A 21,188-nucleotide genomic window follows, 5' to 3' on the forward strand; every position below is an offset into this window, starting at 1 on the left:
CCAAAGTTCTACCGTTTAACAAACGAATTTGGTTCCCCAGGCATAATTCAATCAGCTCTTTACCTCTAGTATCGACTGTTGTATCTCTTCTGTTTCTAACATTTAAATTGAAATCAACTGGATAATTATCATTACTAATTGGAAGATGATCTGTACTGTCCGAGGACACAAAGTCTAATAGATTACCACAACGTGCATTAAAATCCCCACAAAGTAGGACATCACCCTTAGACTTAAAATGTAATATGTCCTTTTCTAACAGCTGAAGTATATCAGTGGACAGATTTTTAGTATAAATGGATTGGGCTGGTGGATCATATGCCAAGCATAAATATAAATCATGATTAAAGTTAAAATAAGATTTATCAAATTTCATCCACTGAAAGTCTTTTTGTGAGTTCACTAGCAAAGAAATATGAGGCTTTAAGGCCTGTTTGATAAATATAGCTAACCCAAAATATCTACAGTTGCCAGAAATGGGCCGACAAACAGGGTAGTATTTATAACCATCTATAGAGAGGGGGGTATTATACCCTATGTGTGTTTCCGCTAGGCGAATAATATCATATGCTTTGATCTCGGACAGAAACATATCATCGTCCAATTTGTTCATACCACCATGCACTATGCCTCCAACATTCCAGAAGCAAAATTTAAGATCTTTCTTTACTTTTGGTTTACTAGAATTACATGCATTACCTTGAGATCTTGATGGAACAGATCTATTAGCTTTACTATGACACATAATAACAAGATGTTAAAATACAAATAAAAATATAAGGTAATGCTCTTACAATAAAATTGAGCAGTTATAGATAAACAATGTTCTATTGCTACAGGGTGTCTAGACAACACAAACTGCTGTATATCAAGTGTATATTTAACTTTTTATAATACTTGTTTGGTCTTAAATATTAAGTTATTTAACACTAGACTGTAAATTTAATTATTTCTTTCTATTGATTCCATCTGGATGGAGGACACCCAGTGTTTTTATCCAAAACCTCTCCCGATTTTCTCTTTGCCTATTTTGCCATGTATATATATATACAACTCTTCTAAACATCAACCCAACAATGAACCAGTCGTCTACTTTCCCATAAAAAGGCTTTAATCGATCGTGATGAACGACCTGAAATTTTGAATTAAGATTATTTTGAATCCTATAAATAACATCAGATATAACTTCAGTTATTATATAAGGGCCGTCCAAATGTCTTTGTAGCTTTGGGTTTATGTGTTTGACTCTTGCTGATATTTTAAGTCATACAGGGTCACTTACTTTATAGGCATTTTGATTTGCTTTAATGTCATATTGACGTTTTTGCTTTTCACTAGCGGATATACTATTTTTACGAGCTTTTTGTTGTATTTTCCACATACGTGTTTCCAGGTTATGAACATAAGAATTTGCTGCTTCAGTTTCAGTAGGAAATTTATCCCTTTGTCCATAAATTAAATCTATTGGGAGCTCGATTTCACGACCAAGCATGAGCATACATGGGGATAATTTGGTGGTTTCATGTTTCGATGAACGATATGCCATTAAGGCCCAATGCAGCTGTTCATCACAGTCTTTGACATATTTACTGATTATGTCTTCTATAGAACGATTTAAACGTTCTACAAGTCCGCCACTCTGTGGACGAAAATCAGTTGTCATTGTTTTATGGATGCGTAGTTTTTCGCATAACTCCTTAAAAATCTTTGATTCAAATTGCCCCCCTTGATCTGTATTTATTTGGCGTGGAATACCAAGCCTACAGATAAATTTTTTAATAAAACTGTCGGCTACGGTATGAGCTTCCATGTCAGGCAACGGGTACCCCTTAGCCCATTAAGTGAAATAGTCGGAGACCACTACGGCATATTTGTCCCCCTTATAAGAGAGTGGAAAAGGGCCAACCAAATCCATGGCAACTCTTTCCAATGGGACATCGACATTGTATCGCTTCATTCTACTCCTAGACCTTGTAGGTGACTGTTTGCGTGAATTACAAACATGACAATTTTGCAAGTGTTTGATAATATCCTGCTAAAAACCCAACCAATAAAATCTATTTTGATCCCTTGCTGTAGTTTTACTTATCCCAAGGTGGCCACTCTGTACATCATCGTGTAACATTTCAAGAATTTCTTGTTTTAATTCATTGGGAACAATCAATTGTAAAATAGTTTCTTCAGTAGTTGAATGAATCCACTTTCTATATAGAATGTCATTTTTCATTATGACTCGATCCCACTGAGACCAATATTTTTTAAGCTGAATATTTTAACAGCAATTTCAGGCCAACTTGGTTTCTCTTTGAAATTTTCTTTCATTTTGTAAAGCTGAGAGATAATTGAGTCTTGCTTTTGAAAATCAGACATTTCCTTATCTGTTTATGCTTAAACCAAGTATTTGTGACATTGTCTTCATTTGACAAGTCTTCTGGACTCAAAACGTTCTTGGTTTTCCTGTAAGATTCATGAGACTTAACTTGAGAGAGCTCAGAGTCGTTTTGATCTTGTTTTGTACAATAACTACAGTCGACACATGGACGACGTGACAAGCCATCGGCATTGCCATGCTGTTTACCTGGGCTATGTTGTACCTTAAATTGGTAAGTAAGTGTTTAATACCTCAAGCCATCTGGCCATTTGATCCTCGGGATTTTTAAACCTAAGTAGCCAGGAAAGAGCACCATGATCTGAACGTACTAAAAATTTTGTCCCATACAGGTAATGATGTAAATGCTTTACGCTTAAAATGATAGCGAAAAGCTCTCTCCTAGTGACACAATATTGCCGTTGAGCTTGGCTTAGTGACTTGCTAAAATAAGCAACTACCATCTATTTACCATCATGAATTTGGGATAACACTGCCCCTATGCCAAAACCACTGGCATCTGTGTCCAAAATAAAGGTTTTTGACATATCTGGGTAACCTAATATTGGGGATGATACGAGACCATCTTTCAGTTTCTGAAAATGCTATGTTGCATTCAACAGTCCATTTAAATGAAGAAAAAAAATTTCAGTAAGTTTGTGTAAAGGTCGCTCTATATTAGCAAAATTTTGTATAAATTTACGGTAATAAGAACTGGTGCCTAAAAAGCTCCTGACATATGTTATATTCTTGGGTATAGGCCACATTTTAACACTTTCAATTTTTTCCGGATCAGCTGCAATTTCTTTCTTTGAGACAATGTGTCCAAGAAAGGAAACTTTATTTTGGAAAAAAAACATTTCTTAGGGGCAACCTTTAGACCTTGAGCTGAAATACGATCCTAAACGTCTCCGAGTCTAGTCAAATGTGATTCAAAAGAATCTGAAAATACAATGATATCATCAATGTATATTAAACAGGTTTGCCAATTAAGTCCTGCCAAAGTATACTCCATGAGTCGCTGAAAAGTAGCAACATCATTACATAAGCCCATAGGCATTACATTGAAATGGAATAACCCTTTGGTACTAGTAAAAGCCGTTTTTCCTTATCTTTTTCGTCCATTTCTACTTGCCAATAACCACTAGAGATGTCTATTACGCTCAGCCATTTGAAACCTCTTAGAGCATCTAATGCATCATCGATGCGAATCAAAGGATATGAGTCATGTACTGTTATGTTATTTAAAGGACGAAAATCAATGCATATTCTCGTACTGCCGTCACTCTTATTTGTACCTGGCACAATACATGATGCACAAGGACTTTAAGAAGGTTCAATGACAGTCACTCCACAATCAAGAAGTCTTTGTATTTCGTCATTTACTTCATCTCTTTTGGACAGGGGTAAACGACGGGGTGCCTGTTTTATTGGTTTGGCGTTTCCTGTGCTAATTGTATGCTTTATAGCACTTGCTCTACCAAGATCACTTTTATTTTTGGAAAATGTTTGATCATACCTTAATTCTACAGCATTTTGCAAAGATTTACCTTCCGTCTAAAAACGCCAATCTTGAATATAAAAATGACGAACATTTATCAGGTGAAGCATGGAAAAGCAGTGTGATTCTTAATGCACTTTTTGACTGAGTTTTTTTTATTGCAAACAAGTCAAGCTAGTGAAAATACTGCTTTAAATTATTTTGCAAAGTTAGATAGCGGGCCTTAGATTTGAAGGTCATACTTAACACTAACTAATGTACATGTACAAGTCTTTAAATGACTTTGAAACATTCAAATACGAAATAAAAGAGGAATCTTGGTGATTATGTTGGCTTCGCACTGTCCAGCGGTAAATAAATATGCATATTCAGGACAAGAACATTTAACAAGCTAATTCATAAAGGAGGAGTAAAAGATACCAGAGGGACATTCAAACTCATAAATCGAAAGTAAACTAACGCCATGGCTACAAAAGAAAAGACAAACAATAGTGAAGAAAAAACATCAAAGAAATTAAAACCTACAAGCAACACGAATCCCACCAAAAGCTGGGGGTGATCTCGGCAACTCCGAAAGGGAACAAAATACTGCTTCACATGTGACAACCGTCATGTTGTTCATAAGATAACAGTCCACCGACACGGACATAGCATTATCACTTCGAGCCAATCAATTCTTTGATCAAACTCCTTCATGCTGCGTGCTAAGCGGAGAAGCAACAAATACAAATCTTAAAGTCTCTGTTTTCATCCAGCCGGGTTTCAACCTAGGACCTCTCGCACTCGGGGTGATCACGCTACCACGTATTCGTGAATCCATCAAATTAAAGGAAAGTAAACGAGATAGAAATCAATTATTTTTCAAGAGAAAACATAACTACAAACTGTTTAATGTCAGTACAGCACAGGTAGAAAATTTAAATTCTTGAAAATTACATATTAAAGCATGCACATTATTTTGAATAAAACATAATTGTACTGTTGCTGTTGAAACCATATGTTGTTCAACTGCTAGGTAAAATAGCCACAACAAATATGATAACTCATGTAAATAACAAATCAACTCAAAAAAGAAAATGATTTCTTTTAATTCCTGTATTATAAAATAAAATATCTGTTTCTTTTGACATATATAGCCATATACATATGAGCTATATATGGTGCGTCTAGTTGTCATGTTCTTCGTATTTCCTAAAAATACAAAACAAAACGATTGATTTCGACTTTAAATGTTGTTGGTTGATGATCAAAGAAAAACAAATAAATATTATAAAGACTAAAAGTAGTCAATTACCAATTCCATCTTGAGTTTGCTAATAAAACGTCCAGATGTTTTGCTCAAATGAAAAATATTTGATTTGAAATGAAGAAAAATGTTTAGTTTTCACAGTAATATGAGCAAGCAAAGACAACGCGTTTGACTTACTTATTAAAAATACTTTTAAATCAGTTGAACTAAAACAATTCTATAAACAATATACCATATGCCAACCCCCTCCCCCTATGAATATTTTGAATATTCAAACAAACTAAAATATGTCCGTTTTTTTTTTTTGTAATAACAAACAGTGGTAATGATTGCCACCGGTAACGACATTGAACAAAATCGTCATTGCTCCTCCAAATGACACTGTAACAACAACTGTACAATAGCGTACCTTTTTTGCCTTTCTTCTGCTTTTTTAATTCAGGTCTGGTTTTGTCCTGTCCACTTTGTTTCCTTTTCCTTTTCTGTGTAATCTGTATCTATGATAGAAAAATACTAATGTTCTACTAGTATATAAGGTGTAAACAGATCAATGGCAAAGGTATTATTGCATACGAGAAATCATTTTTTTTATTAATATTAATTATCCATTAATATTTGAATTGAAGTGTATATTTCTGAATGTTTTATTACTAAATTTAAAAATTATGACGAAACTAGGGTTTACACTTCTCCAGGAAAAAGAATAAATGAACAACAAAATGAACAAGCGTTAGCCTTTTGAAAAGGCTATTCGACTCTTAGCTGATAAAAATGGAAAGTGCTCTCGCTTTGTAGATTAATTCCTTTACTAGAATAGCCACGTGCATCAATCAACAAATTTTACAACACACGAGAGGTCACACGCTATGAAGTAGTATCGTTTAACGTTGTTTTTTAATCAAGAAGATTCGACTTTTTATAGATAAAGGTTACCTGTGTAAAATCTAATTGCTAAAATAGAGAGGACAAATCCGATACTGTACGAGATTGAAGGACATTTACTTAGTTTGGATTGTCCTAACCAATCAATAAACTTTGATTATTCACGTCTCGTAATATCTTCCAATCAGGTAGCATGACAAATTCACGCCCTAACTGTCCATCGTTCAATTCTTAATCTCGACTTAGAAATCGAGAACTAGGAGTCGAGAATAACAAATGTATCAACAAACGACAAACACTGAATTAAATATGTTAGCGGGATCTGCTCCCTAACTTAGGACAGTGGACAGTAGTGTAACAGTACAACATAGGGAATGAACTATAATAACAATCAGTTGAATGAGGCTTAACTTTTCAGATGGATACAAGTAGAAAAACATTAAACAAAAACACAGAGTTAACGTGGCTGAGTACTTGTACATTCCGACAACATAAAGACACTAAGAACGGACCTGAGAGTAACTCTTTATCGCTCTAAGTCTGTATGTCATTGTATTCTACTCAAGTACTGAAAAATAAATGTACCTAAATATTACAATAATTCTAAAGTAAAGAAATAGTACTAAATATTAAAAGTAAATTTCCAGTACTACAGATTTAAAGTAAAGAAAAAGTACCTATGCAATAGTAGCTGTGTAAGTCAGAAATCTGATGTACAGTAGTTCTCGTTCGTTAATGTAATTTATACGTGTTTCTCGTTTCTCGTTTTTTTATATAGACAACGTAGGTTTTCCCGTTTGAATGGTTTTACACTATATAAAAAAGAAGATGTGGTATGATTGGCAATGAGACAACTATCCACAAAAGACCATTTTGGGGCCCCTTATAGCTTGTTGTTCTGTGTGAGCAGAGGCTCCGTGTTGAAGACCGTACATTGACCTATAATGGTTTACCTTTTTTTATTTTTAAATTGTTGTTTGGATGGAGAGTTGTCTCATTGTCACTCATACCACATTTTTCTATATCTATATAGCATGTATAGTATATATTTGACATTTACACACTGTAAGGTAAAATATCTTTGTGGTTTTAATCAGAATCGGCTCAGTAAAAGGTCTAATACGAGTTGCATTTACATTCTTTTTAAATTTATCTGTAAAACTCACGCAACTCTATTTTTCTCTCGCGAAAATGTAATGTCCGTTAATTTCTAATTCCGTACAAACGTGACACACCCAAACATGCATATTCGATTAGCAATAATCAAGAATTATAATCATATAGCTCATTGCGGCAATTTGAGCCAATTTTAAACATATTTACCTAAAGATATATATTAATTGTGAGTTCTATAACACACCAGAAACTATTTTAGAATTTCCAATGTTTCTGTTGTTCTTATCGGTTAGTTCAAACATAAAAAAAACAAGAATGTGTCCAAAGTACACGGATGCCCCACTGGCACTATTATTTTCCATGTTCCATGGACCGTGAAATTGGGTCAAAAATTTAATTTGACTTTAGAATTAAAAAGGTCATAATCATAAGCATCAAGTGTACTAAGTTTCAAGTGGATTAGACTACATCTTCATCAAAAACAACCTTGACCAAAAACTTTAACCTGAAACTCACACTTTCATTTTCTATGTTCAGTGGACCGTAAAATTGGGGTCAAAAGTCTAATTTGGCTTTAAAGTTAGAAAGATCATATCATAAGCAACAAGAGAACTAATGTGCGGGAATTTCTCGCTACATTGAAGACCTGTTGGTGACCTTCTGCTGTTGTTTTTTTCTACGGTCGGGTTGTTGTCTCTTTGTCACATTCCCCATTTCCATTCTCAATTTTAAGTTTCAAGTTGATTGGACTTCAGCTTCATCAAAAACTACCTTGATCAAAAACTTTAACCTGTGGACGAACGAACGAACGAATGGACGAACGAACGAATGGACGGAGCCACAGACCAGAAAAGATAATGGCCCTCTACTATCGTAGGTGGGGCATGAATATATATTCAATAAATAAAAAGTTAATAAACAGTATTTATATAAGTAAACAAATCATGAGACACATGACATTAAGCTTCAGTCTATAATGCGGTCAGTCAAGTTTACCTCACAACGTCCTTTTAAGATCTTTTAACACATTGGATAGTTTAAACATCAAATTAGAATATGCATGTAGGAAACACATTTTGATTAACTCTTAATTCATAAAATAGATATTGTTTTCGATAATAATATTCTTTTTTTTTAACTGACCACGAATTAGAATATGAACCACTTCTTTTTTTTAATTGGAAAAGTCATTCCCGACTACTTATAAACTTTGAAAGATCAAATTAAAGTTAAACATGCTTACCTCTTCTCCGTCCATATTGTCATTTTGTTGGAATTGATTGTCTAAGCTTGGTGCTGTTGATAGTTTTATGCAAACCATCGTAATTAAGAATAATTTGAAATGAAAAATTTCAAAATAACACTTTTGATTGAACACAACTCTCATTTAAAGAAAGAAAGCGCGCGTTTTCCGGCTCCAAGTTTCCTACTAGGGTGTGCGATTTTTCACATTGATTTACTTCACAGTTCAAAAGAATTCGCACAGACTTGAAAGGATATCGTGTTACATTTAACAAATTATCTTTACCGTTGGAATTTCATCTAATTAGACTTTAACCATGCAGAGATCCTGGACATTAATATCTGATAAGAATATTTACATAACAGCGTATTTACTTTCAGATCTGTAAATGTTACGTTATTTCTTGTCTGTTAGGTTTTGAAGTTCTTTCGGATTTAAGCATGCCACATGTTTCATTCAATTTAACGGAAAAATAAAATTTTGGTCACACAAAGAATGTTATATATGCCGATTAAAAAACACATGAAATTATTTTTTTTCAAATGCGATGTTAAAAATAACAAACAATTTTTAACAAGACTGTATAAAATTTCCCTATGCAAAAAACATCATTATATATTGTACTATTCTTTTGCTACTGAGGCTGTGTGCTGTTATCTCCTCGAGGGGGAGGAGGCAGACACTTACTATATAATTAGTGGTAGGGATGAGCCGCTGTAATAGGTCACTTTTACATGCTCTATGATATATGAAAAGGGTGAGAAATTCAGATTCAATATATCAATAGGTTGATATTATCACTTGCTTGATTATATCATAAGTATCTGAAGTTAATCAGATGTCCGTATTTATTTTTGATGCGGTTAAACCACAGTCGTAAATGCATCAGTTATTTGTCAAACCAATTAAACTCTTTTTATTCTGATGTGGTTTTTCCACTGATGCCAGTGATAGATGCAATAAATCCAACCATTTTGACATTTGCACCTATTTAACATTAAAGGGTTTGTATACTAAAACATGATAACAATAATTTAGAGAAATTCCATTATGACAGTGTCCTTGAAGAGAGAACGGCAATGTAACTTTTAATTAGTTTTTAATTATTATTGAACATGTTAAAATCAGTGAAAGTATTACTCTCTAGGGTGATATTAAATTTATCTAATCATAGATGTTATACCATCTATGATCTGACCAAACGCAATAAGAAGAAAGTGTTTAAAATTAGACGAATTTATTGAAAAGGAAAGTTATATTATTGCGCTACTACGTTGCTTAATAACAATGAACGTGATGATGAGCGGGACAAAAAAATTTATACTAATGTACCAGAAGATGAAGAATATTCAAATATATCTATAGGTCTTATTTTTGTTAATTGATAGAATGAAATTCAAAACAGTGTGGCTGTGGCCATTGATTGACACATCAAATTCATCCATTGACTGGGACAATTTGGGTGAACGTTTGTATGTAACGACCAATGCTTACTATGTACTTTTTAAAGACACTTAAACTATGGGGTCACCAAAGGTTCTCAACAACTTAATAAAGTAATTCGAAAAATTAATCAGAAATAAAACGATGTTTTGATTTATATCAATTATATAAATCAAAACATAAAGGTTATTCCTGATTAATTTTTCGAATTATTTTATAATTAAAGGCGTTAAGAAACCTTTGGTGACCCCACAGTTTAAATGTCTATCGTAGGTATGTCGTGAACAGTAGTCGTTACAGACAAACGTTCACGTAAATTGTCCCAGTCAATGGATGAATTTAATGTGTCAATCAATGGCCACAGCCACACTGTTTTGAATTTCATTCTATATAACAAGGAAGGTATATATTTTTGATAAACAAAAAATATGAAAAGGGTGGGGTACTCGATGTCCCAGCTGCTCACCCCTACCAAAAACAAAATTAAAGTGTCCCCCCCCCCCCCCCCCGAGGTTTTCTCTAGAAAACCTTCTTTAATTAATAGTTTGTTTATATGCATCAGGAAATTCACACAGCTACACATACATTCGAAATAAAAATAAATTAATTGATAAGCATGATTCGTATTTTTAAAAAAGCCAATTGTACACACTTTGGACAAGCATAACATAATTTACTTTTCAGGCTTTATCAGGGAGATATATTTTTTTTTATCAAATATCTGATGCATTTACGTCTCATCTGGTGATCTTGATGCCAATGAATGGTCCCTTTCACCATCCCCGAAAGAACGAGAGCAATGTTTTATATTAATATGCATAATTTCGTTGTTACTAGTGGTTTGTAATAAATCTAGCTATTTATAACAGCCTTTGCCAGGTGTGAAAACGTAAAATATTGTTGCATATGATAAAAGATTCAGAATTGCGACTTGTTATCTGGATAAAGACACTGTTGCTATAGAAATGCACAAAAAAAAAGAGAATATGATTCAGCAATCGATGGACAAACAAAAAAAGACATATAGATTCAACAATTAGTCTTCAAGAATCTGTAAAATAGAAACAACAGAAGATGTTGCATGATTGGCAATAAGTCAACTCTTCACCAGAGACCAAATGTAAGAAGTCGGAAGCATATTGTTCAGTGGTTGTCGTTTGTTGTTCTGAATCATACATGTATATTGTTTCTCGTTACTAAATATTTATATGTATTAGACCGTTGGTTTTCCTGTATGATTTCAAGTTGTCAAAAAAAAAATCAGCTTCTCCTTTTCGTGTGTAGTTTAGACTTAATGTTTTATATTATTATTATTATTAGCATGATTTCCAAAAAACTCCATCAGGTCATAATATACAGATACGGGTGACATACAGACTAAGAGATAAAATCGAATAATAATTTCATTTCTTAGAGCTGATTTTTTAAATTTATTATAAACAAAATCATAGAATTTCAAGTGGGTTAATGTATCAAATACTAGTACTATATATGTCAACATATTCAACACAATCTTCCTAAAATGCTGCAGTGAGAAAACAAGGATCCAAAAAGAAAGATTTTGAAAGCAGAGAATACTGTACACCTTTAATATATGATCAGCACGACTATATCAAATGAAAATACGAAAACTAAGAATTCAGACTACAAATTGGGCTTAGGAACTTTAATAAGTCTCTAAACCGTGATGTTGCCTATGTGTTTTGAATTTTCTCGATGTGATGAAGACTCATTGGTGCATGGCCTTTGGCAGTCCAGACCTGTTCTTTGTCGAGTTGTTGTCTTTTTGACTACTTTCCCATTTTCATTCTCAATTTTATCTAGTATTATATTCTATATAATCATTTCCGCAACTCGTCAAATCGATTTCAGTCATAAATATTTTAAGTCATTCGACTATTACGTCTATAATCAGGCACCTTGCCATTAAGTAACATTGCATATCTTGAATTTTTATTTGAAATAACTGTATCACGTATTATGTTTACAGCGGATGACCTTAAGGGCACTCCGGTGTATTGCTATCGCCTAGATTTCCATTACGTAATATTCGTTTTGGTTCAAGTTTTAACCGATCTATAAACATGATAAGTACGTAAACATTCCTCGCTTGTTGAAATTCATTTCTTCAATGAATACTCACCAAATACTTTTAAGAAGATAAATTAATAATATTAAAATGTTTTGTTGTAAAAAAAAAATCATAAATATCTATGCACATGCTTGCGAAAAAATATATATCAAGAACGTTTGCAACTCAAGGAACGATAACTGCATGGATAATTAAACAGTGTTTGCGGGTAAAATACGACATTGTAAACGAAATCCGGAAAATTATCATGGTTTTCCCAAGTCCGAGTCCGTAATTAGTTTCAAAAACCGGAAGTCGGTCATTTGCAATGTTTTTGAAGCACCTGCTGTGCAAGTTTCTTGGATTTTAACCTATTTAAATACCTTTTCACATTAATAAAATGTTTTACTGACTTTCTGTGTTAGTAGAAGTAAGTTAGATAAATTATTATGTCGATTAACAGAAGCCTTTGTCAAAAAACAGAATCGGTTGATATTTTTTTTTTTTTTTGAAGATCCAATAAAAAAATTAGGGTCGGGGCTTAAAAAAAAAAGGGTCGATCGGGTTACAGGAAACTCAAATTCTTTTTTTCTCGGCCCTACTCAAATCCATTCTATAAGAAAAATCGGAATTATTACAGAACAGTGTCCACCATGCACTTGCACAGGTAGTTGCACTATTATTGATAAAGTAGAATAGAATGTTATACAAAAGCATGAAAATAATATATACATGTAACTGTAATGTACAATTATTAATATAACAATAAACCAGTCTAAGAGTATACTGATTTGTATCACTACAATATAGTAGTCATTACGGTGAGGTTGAATTCCCTGTCATTTATTTATCCTCCATGCACGAACTTGTCTCATATTTTTTTTTTATATCTGAACATTTACATCACTTTCAGGTATAGAGACGTGAGTTTTTTCTGAGACAAGTGCTTGTCGGATTATCCACAGGAACTTGCGGTCATCCGATGTTCAGTACTTCAGTACTTTGATTTTTGATTGATTTCAGTGTAAGGGTCTCAGTATTGAATCGTAAAGAATAGGAATGTCTGTTAAATTAACTAAATAATTTTAAAAAAACAAAACAAAATCAAAAACGAGAATTAAACAGTTGCCGAAAAAGTAAGGTGTCAATCATACTTGTTACCTCATAAGAGAAACTCGTTTTGATGGGCATGTATATATAAATATATATTATACCTGCATGGAACGAATCTCGTATACCAAATATGTATTTTCATTAGTTATAATTAATATGAATTTCACAGAATAAGTATGAAGTGTTTTTATAGTCGCTGAATTATGAAAAGTAGAATAAAGACAATTGACAAAATGACAGATCGAAACTTTGTAAGATGAACTTCCCTTTGGAATTGCATTACATTTGTTCCTTCTAAGCCTTTTACAGTTTGCTGTACGATTTAAGTTTGCTCATTGTTGAATGCCATTTTGTGACCTATAGCAAATGTTGCTTACTCTTTAACTGTTTGGTCTCTGGTGGAAATTTCTCATTTGCAATCATACCCCATCTTCTTATTTTCATATTGTAACGATGGCAGCCAAAACATAAACAAATTTAATGCCGCAAAATCTATATAGGTGTGTCTCATAAGTCAATAAACTTATAATCATGTAGGGTTTACATGCATGTGTCATACTGTGTTAATTTTGGTATTTATATAAGTTGGTCCTGAATGCTACATTTGTTGTGTTTGTTGTATTCACAACTTACATTTGTAGAAACACTCAGTTCTGTGTATACTGTTGGGTATACCTGGTGTCTTTTTTTGTTGTTGTGGATGAACACATATAGCTTGCCACGTCCGGTTTATGTTTTCGTTAGAGGTTTATGTTTTCGGAGATTGAAATAGAAAAATAACTGAGGCATTATCATATAATAGATCTGATTTAATCAGAAAAAAAGGCCAAACAAACACAAAGGAAATTCCTTTAGTATTGGCAACGAAATTTAATCCATGCATTCATAAATTAAAACAATGCATTAGTAAACATTGGGATCTACTAAAACAGGATGCAGTTTGCAACGAAATATTTTCACGCAAACCAATAATAGCTCATAAAAAGCATAAAAATATTGCAGATCTATTGACAACGACAAAATCAAAATAAATTGATATAGGTAAATCCGTGATGATGACGGGCCTAATGCTATAATGCTTAAACCCTTTCATAAATGTTATACATTTATCACTAGCATATAATACAACAATCGTTAAATTAATGTCGGATTGATTTGAAGCAATTGCAAGTCTAGTAATACTAGCATCATGTGATCAATATTTTTTAATATAATTACAATAAAATACTTATAGTATGTATACGGAGTCTTCCGAATAAGATTGATTGCTATCGGAATTCGAATTGATGTTGGAATACGTGGATGTTAGGTGTCACTTTTATTCAAAGGCCTTATGGCTGCATACATCTACTTCATTTGGACTATGATTGGTATTTTATAGCTAGGCACTATGTTTGGATAGGGCTGTATTTTCTAGATACCCTTTGTCGTTTTTTAACTCACAAATATCTCATATCACCATGCATGATCTCCTTTAACTCACAAGTTTTTCAAATGAAATATTCAAGTTTATATATCCATAAATAAACACATGAAAAATGCCGATGAATCTTTATCCACTTAGTTTTTCACAGACGTACTGATAATCCTTCAAATGTCTTGTTGTGTCGTTGGGTTTTTGTCTCAATGACGTTAACATCTGATCTATCTTCTTTCATTGGTACGGTTAAACACCACATTCACGGTCAATCGTGCCACTTAATATATTAAATAATATACTCTTGAAACCAAAATTCAGGTCAATATCAACCATTGTCAACAAGATAAATGAAACATAAAAGACAGATTTATTTTTTAAGCTTTGGTCAAACTTATGAACATTGGTTGCTTCATATACGGTATCCTGTTACGGAGTGGCCGAGGCCCCATGCCACTTAAAATTGGTTGCTTCATATACGGTATCCTTTTACGGAGTGGCTGAGGCCCCATGTCACTTAAAATAGTATATAAAATGTTTATGCTACTGGTATATCAAACACAATGGAAATATAGGTACAATGTATACAACTGTAAAAACATTTTTGTACAATTATGTAGAACCTGCGTCATTTTGTCGAGGAACAGAGATTTGACATTCATTCATTCCGTCGTAGATGTCGGTAATATTTAAGTGCAGTCTATTGTAAAAAAGTTGGACATCGATAAATTTGTCAAACCGTCATTTTATGATCAAAAGACAATATTCAGAGAACATGTTTGGAAATATTTCTTTTTTTTTCATAAACTAGTTATACTTCTAAAGGGACTTAATATGTTTTAATTTACATTAAGATACATTTTGAGATTAACGTTTTAAGACTTCCATAAACTTTAATGACGCCTTGGTATAGAAGCATGTTTATGATTTATACGGACTGATTGATTGTTGGTTTCATAAAGTTCAGTGGCAAATATTAAAATTGAGAATGGAATTCGGGAATGTGCCAAACAGACAATAATCCGACAAGAGAGCAGGCATAATCAGGACGACAAAAAATTACAATACAACCACTATATGTCGGTCCTTAAATACAGATTCTGATCGGACGTGGTTGTGTACTTATACATCCGGCACAGTCAAATAGACAAACCACTTAACAAGAGTTTTACTGTCGGTCGAAAGAAAACCAAAGTGACCATATTTCTATTCTTAGTTTAATATGATCGTAAGTTATGATGAAGACAATATCTGAATCTAAGATTAAAATTTCAGACATTTTTTATTTTTTTTTTGGGGGGGGGGGGGACTTCAAGGTTTAATTGATAGGTGGTGCAGCTATTATTTATAAATGTTTAAATTATAAGACATCTTTCTTTTGTTGAAACTCACTTAACAGACCTACTACATTTTTTCCATTTAAATCAGTATATTATCTGTCTGTTTGTGGTTTTCTTTTTTAGCCATGGCGTTATCGGTTTATTTTCGAACTATGAGTTTGACTGTGACAGTCCCTCTTATAAATATCAACTTCCGCTAGTGTCATTCCTTTTCAAAATTCAATTACTGACTAATTTGTATATCCATCCAAGTAATTAAAGTGTGATTATTTTATTTTACAAGGTATAAGGTTAAATTTCCTACTTTGGAAACATACAGTGAATAATGTTTTTCAAAAGGTTTTATTCATCACTAAAGCATTGAAAATAAATATTCAAATTTCAATAGTTTTAAATTTGAAGGGATTCAATTTGAATGCATTACATGTAGTTTTATTTTTCTTCTCAAATATAAAAATATGATTTTGTAATTTATTGTATTATTATTTAGTTAGATTATGATAAACGCTAAATATTAAATATGCTTGTATTATTGATATCCTTCGGAACATACATATCTTAATTTGTGTATTTAGGTGATTTTATCAGTAGTCGTCCAGACATATCTAACAACATAATCATTTAATTATTAGTATATATAATCAATTGCAGGGTTCAACGCTATGAGTGGCCGTTCATGTCAAAATAGTGATGGTTCCATCTAGATGCATTTTCCATCTAGATACTTTGTACAAGTATCTAGATACTTCACTCAAGTATCGAGATACTTCGACGAAGCATCTAGATGGTTGTAACATCCATCTAGATACTTTTCCGAACTGACTAAATTAATTTTCTGCATCTAGATACTACCCACTTCTATCTAGATACTTCGCACTTCTATCTAGATACATCACACTTCTATCTAGATACTTTGCACTACCATCTAGATACTTCGCACTTTCATGTAGATACTTTGCACTTCTATCTAGATACTTCGCATTTCCATCTAGATACTTCATACAACTATCTAGATACTTCGTACAACTATCTAGATACTTCGCACTTCTATCTAGATACTTCGCACTGTCATCTAGATACTTTGCACTTCCATCTAGATACTTCATACAACTATCTAGATACTTCATACAACTATCTAGATACTTCACACAACTATCTAGATACTTCGAACTTCTATCTAGATGCTTCACATTTCTATCTAGATAGTTTGCACTTCTATCTAGATGATTCACACTTCTATCTAGATGGTTTGCACTTCTATCTAGATGCTTCACACTTCTATCTAGATGGTTTGAATAAGCATCTAGATACTTCGAAGAATTATTTAGATTGTAATATTGAACTGATATGAAAGATATTAACATTTCAATGCTTTATAAACAAGAGTTCCCTCAACCAACATACATAGCTAAACTCTGACAAGACTTTACACCGTTTTTCTTTATTTCTGATTGCCTAAGGTATTAATTCTTTTAAAATAACGGTGTTTCGGGATTTTTTAGATTGGCTCACTCTATAAGTGGCCTACCTTGGGTCCCTTTTCAAAAGTCTCCCAACTAATGCCGGGTTTCGGCAAAATATTCTTTAAGATTTCTGCTGCGTTTATACGCAATGATAGGCACTTTTTTAAAAATTTGTCTGCATATTTCATCTGACTGTAAATTATTCCAGGACTTTCTTAATGCTGTACCCAGCCCTTTAACTGCTGGGTTATATTTAGTTATGAGAGTCAAAGGTATATTTTTCTTAATGGTCTTTCTAGTTAATGTATGGCAACGTTTAACTTTGTTGCAAGTATCTGAAATCAGATCTCTAGTAATTCGTTTATTATATCCTCTGGCTACTAATTTTAGTTCAAGGTTACTTAGGTGCTTGTTCAAATCGATTTCATTATTATTGTTTCTAATGTGCCGTATAGTTTCTCCCACAGTGATACTTTTAAAGGTACTCTGTGGATGAGAGCTATTAGGTGGCAAATATTGATAAGTTTCTGTCTTTTTAATGTGAGATTTGACATCCAAGATTCCATTTATATGAAATCTATTACCTTTATAAACCTCTAAATCTAGGTAGGTCATTAACTCTTCAGATACTTCATATGTAAATTTTAACAGATTGTCGATCTTATTAGCAATGCTAAAAAATTCCTCTATTTGTAACATATTACCAGTGAAGACCATAAAGCCGTCATCCCTATATTGACAGTGTAATTTAATGTGTGTTCTGTACTGGAATTTATCTAATATCATCTTTAGTATAGAGGCCAGATGTAAATCTGTGCACGTAGGCGATAAAATCCCTCCCATGGGGGCGCCTATTATCTGTTTATAGATGTGTCCATTAAATTCAAATTCATTGTTTTCTAATACTATTTTAATTAGCTCAGCTAAATCTGCTAAATTGGGGATTTGAAAATTATATGATAGCTTGTCAATTTTTTCTAAATTGTTGACTAATGTTTCTTGCAAATCTTTTATTTGCATGTTTGTATACATCGAAGTAACATCATAGGCAATCAGAAAACATTTGTTTTCTATCTTTTCTTTCTCTAATTTTACAATAAAATCTTTAGAGTCTTGAATGAAGAATGGATCTTTCCTCAATAAAGGTTTAAAAATTAGATCTAAGAATTTTTCAATTCTACAAGTTGGGGAATTGCTTTTGTTGACAATAGGTCTAAATGCAACCTCAATATCTGAATGGTTAAAACCTTGTTTAATAATATTTTTAACTACCTCTGGGTTAATTTTGTGGATTTTAGGTAGAAAATACATGTGCCCATGTTTTGGGTTATGACTCTGTGTCAGAAAATTATATGTTTTCATATCTATTTCTTTTTGAGAAAACAATTTCCTAATTATCTCTTCTATCTTTTTACTAATAGATGCAGTATTAGGTTGTTCAAGTTCTACGTAGTATATGCTACGTAGGTGATTTTCTCCTGCTCTCGTATAGTTATTCTTATCTATTAATACTGTAGTATTATTTTTGTCTGCTTTAGAAATATAAATCTCAGAATTATTAGAAATTTTAAATAGTGATTTACGTTCTACTCTCGACAAATTGTCTTTAAATGAGTTCACCTCCAAGCTAGATATAGCCAGCATTGTGCCTGTTATATAATTTTCAAGAGCATTGTTGCACCTTGGAGGTACATGTCCTGTTTTTAAGTATAATGGATGGAGTTCTGTATTTTCTGATGTGTTAGAATAACAAAACCTACATCTCATTTTCCTGGCTAATTCTATAAAATCTGCCATTATATTATTTCTGACATGAAATATATTAGGGCTCGGAACAAATTTAGTTCCTTTACTCAGTAGGAGGATCTCTTCATTAGATAATTTTGTTCTAGTAAAATTAAGAATAAATTTCTTATTGAACTCAGCTCGAGTTCTCTTATTTCTTTGGGTTTTTGAATTAACCCTTCTCTTGCGATTTATTAATCTATAAGATTTTCTAAAGCGTCTGCTACCCATGCTGATAAAGAAAATCACTGCCGAGAAGGAAACAATAATCAAAGTACTGAAGTACTGAACATCAGAGGACCTCAAGTTGTGTTGATTTATTGATAAATGACAGGTGTTTTTATTATACCTACCAGACAGATATGTTCACCATACAATATAGTACAAATATTAAATATAATATGCTATCATATCTGAGATACTGAAAAATCGTTAGCGTATAACTTATAATAGATAATCAACATAGCAAACAATTCTTCGAGTAGCTATATAGTCACTCACTGAACTATGAAAAAGAGGTTCAAGACAATCATTTCAAAACAGATAAATTGTAATATTGTGGCTAATTAAAAAATAAAGTGGGGAAAATATATTGTTTTGGCAAAAGGGGTGGCGAAAAAAATAATTGACCCAGGGGAAACTTTGGGGCTAAAGATACCAGATGAACAGCAAACTCATAAATGGAAAATAAACTTACAATTCCATGACTAAAACTGAAAAAGACATGCATACAAATAAAAGTACACTAGAAACAACATAGAAAACTAAAGACTGAGCAACACGAACCCCAACAAAACAGGTGATCTCAGGTGCTCCGGATGGGTAAGCAGATCCTGCTCTACAAATGGCATTAATTAACAATGTTTGTACACGTAGTATCCAGGTCTTTTTTCTGAAACATTTAGCTTTTGGATCAATTGCTAATTAAATGGATGTTAAAATTGAGAAAGGAAATGGTGAATATGTCAAAGCGACAACCACCCGACCATAGAGCAAACAACAGCCGAAGGCAACCAATGGGTCTTCAATGTAGCGAGAATTCCCGCACCCGTAGGTGTCCTTCAGCTGGCCCCTAAAATATGCATAATAGTACAGTGATAATGGACGTCATACTAAACTCCGAATTATACACAAGAAACTAAAATTTAAAATCATACAAGACTAACAAAGGCCAGAGGCTCCTGACTTGGGACAGGCGCAAAATTGCGGCGGGGTTAAACATGTTTATGAGATCTCAACCCTCCCCCTATACCTCTAGCCAATGTAGAAAAGTAAAAGAATAACAATACGCACATTAAAATTCAGTTCAAGAGAAGTCCGAGTCTGATGTCAAAAGATGTAACAAAAGAAAATAAATAAAATGACAATAATACATAAATAACAACAGACTACTAGCAGTTAACTGACATGCCAGCTCCAGACCTCAATTAAACTGATTGAAAGATTATGTCTTCATCATATGAATATCAGGTACAATCCCTCCCGTTAGGGGTTTAGTATCATACTATCATAAAATATATGAGAAGAACATAACCCGTGTCATGCCAACAACTGTTTTTTTAGAAATAAATGTGTTTAGTTCCGATGCAAAGACCCTATCAGTGAATCAATGTTAAAGCCAAAATATGCAATCTTTAATGACCTGACAACAGTATCGTAACTATATCCCCTTTTAATAAGTCTATTTAAAGGTTTTGTTAGTTTCTGAGGAGAATACTGACATTTTTGTGCTTTATAAAGAATATTTCCATAAAATTTTGGATGTGAAATACCTGAACGTATAAGATGTCTGCATGTTGAGTTATATTTACGAATTATTTCCTTATACCGGTGATAAAATTTAGTAAATGTTTTGACCAGTTTGTGATATCGAAAACCCTGGTGTAATAATTTTTCAGTAATACATAAATTTCTCTCGCTAAAATCTAATACATTGTTACATACACGAGCGAATCGTACAAGTTGAGATATATAAACACCATAAGATGGTGACAAGGGAACGTCACCATCTAAAAATGGATAATTAACAATAGGAAATGAAAAATCATCTCTTTTATCATAAATTTTTGTATTAAGCTTCCCGTTTATGATATAGATATCAAGATCGAGGAAAGGGCAGTGGTCATTGTTATCATTAGCTTTATTTAAAGTAAGTTCTACAGGATAAATTTCTTTAGTATACATACTGAAGTCGTCA

General features: G+C 32.8%; 2 protein-coding genes across 2 annotated transcripts; both read right to left on the reverse strand.

Moving 5' to 3' along the window:
- Nucleotides 1–1,264: 1,264 nt before the first annotated feature.
- On the reverse strand, nt 1,265–1,663 carry LOC139483106 (uncharacterized). Its single transcript, XM_071267140.1, has one exon. The coding sequence runs from the start codon at nt 1,661–1,663 to the stop codon at nt 1,265–1,267; it is 399 nt and encodes a 132-aa protein (XP_071123241.1).
- Nucleotides 1,664–16,591: 14,928 nt separating this feature from the next.
- LOC139483108 (uncharacterized) lies at nt 16,592–19,222 on the reverse strand. Its single transcript, XM_071267141.1, has 2 exons — nt 17,434–19,222; nt 16,592–17,085 (listed from the first exon to the last, which is right to left on the reverse strand). The coding sequence occupies exons 1-2, from the start codon at nt 19,220–19,222 to the stop codon at nt 16,592–16,594; spliced, it is 2,283 nt and encodes a 760-aa protein (XP_071123242.1).
- Nucleotides 19,223–21,188: the final 1,966 nt, after the last annotated feature.

This window comes from Mytilus edulis, chromosome 7, assembly GCF_963676685.1.
Source record: "Mytilus edulis chromosome 7, xbMytEdul2.2, whole genome shotgun sequence".
Lineage (NCBI taxonomy): Eukaryota > Metazoa > Mollusca > Bivalvia > Mytilida > Mytilidae > Mytilus > Mytilus edulis.

Coding starts and splice junctions, on each gene's coding strand:
- LOC139483108 (XM_071267141.1), bottom strand. CDS start 19,222: ATGGGTAGCAGACGCTTTAGAAAATCTTATAGATTAATAAATCGCAAG. Junction 17,086..17,433: donor CCCAGCAGTTAAAGGGCTGG/GTACAGCATTAA, acceptor CTTTCATATCAG/TTCAATATTACAATCTAAAT.
- LOC139483106 (XM_071267140.1), bottom strand. CDS start 1,663: ATGACAACTGATTTTCGTCCACAGAGTGGCGGACTTGTAGAACGTTTA.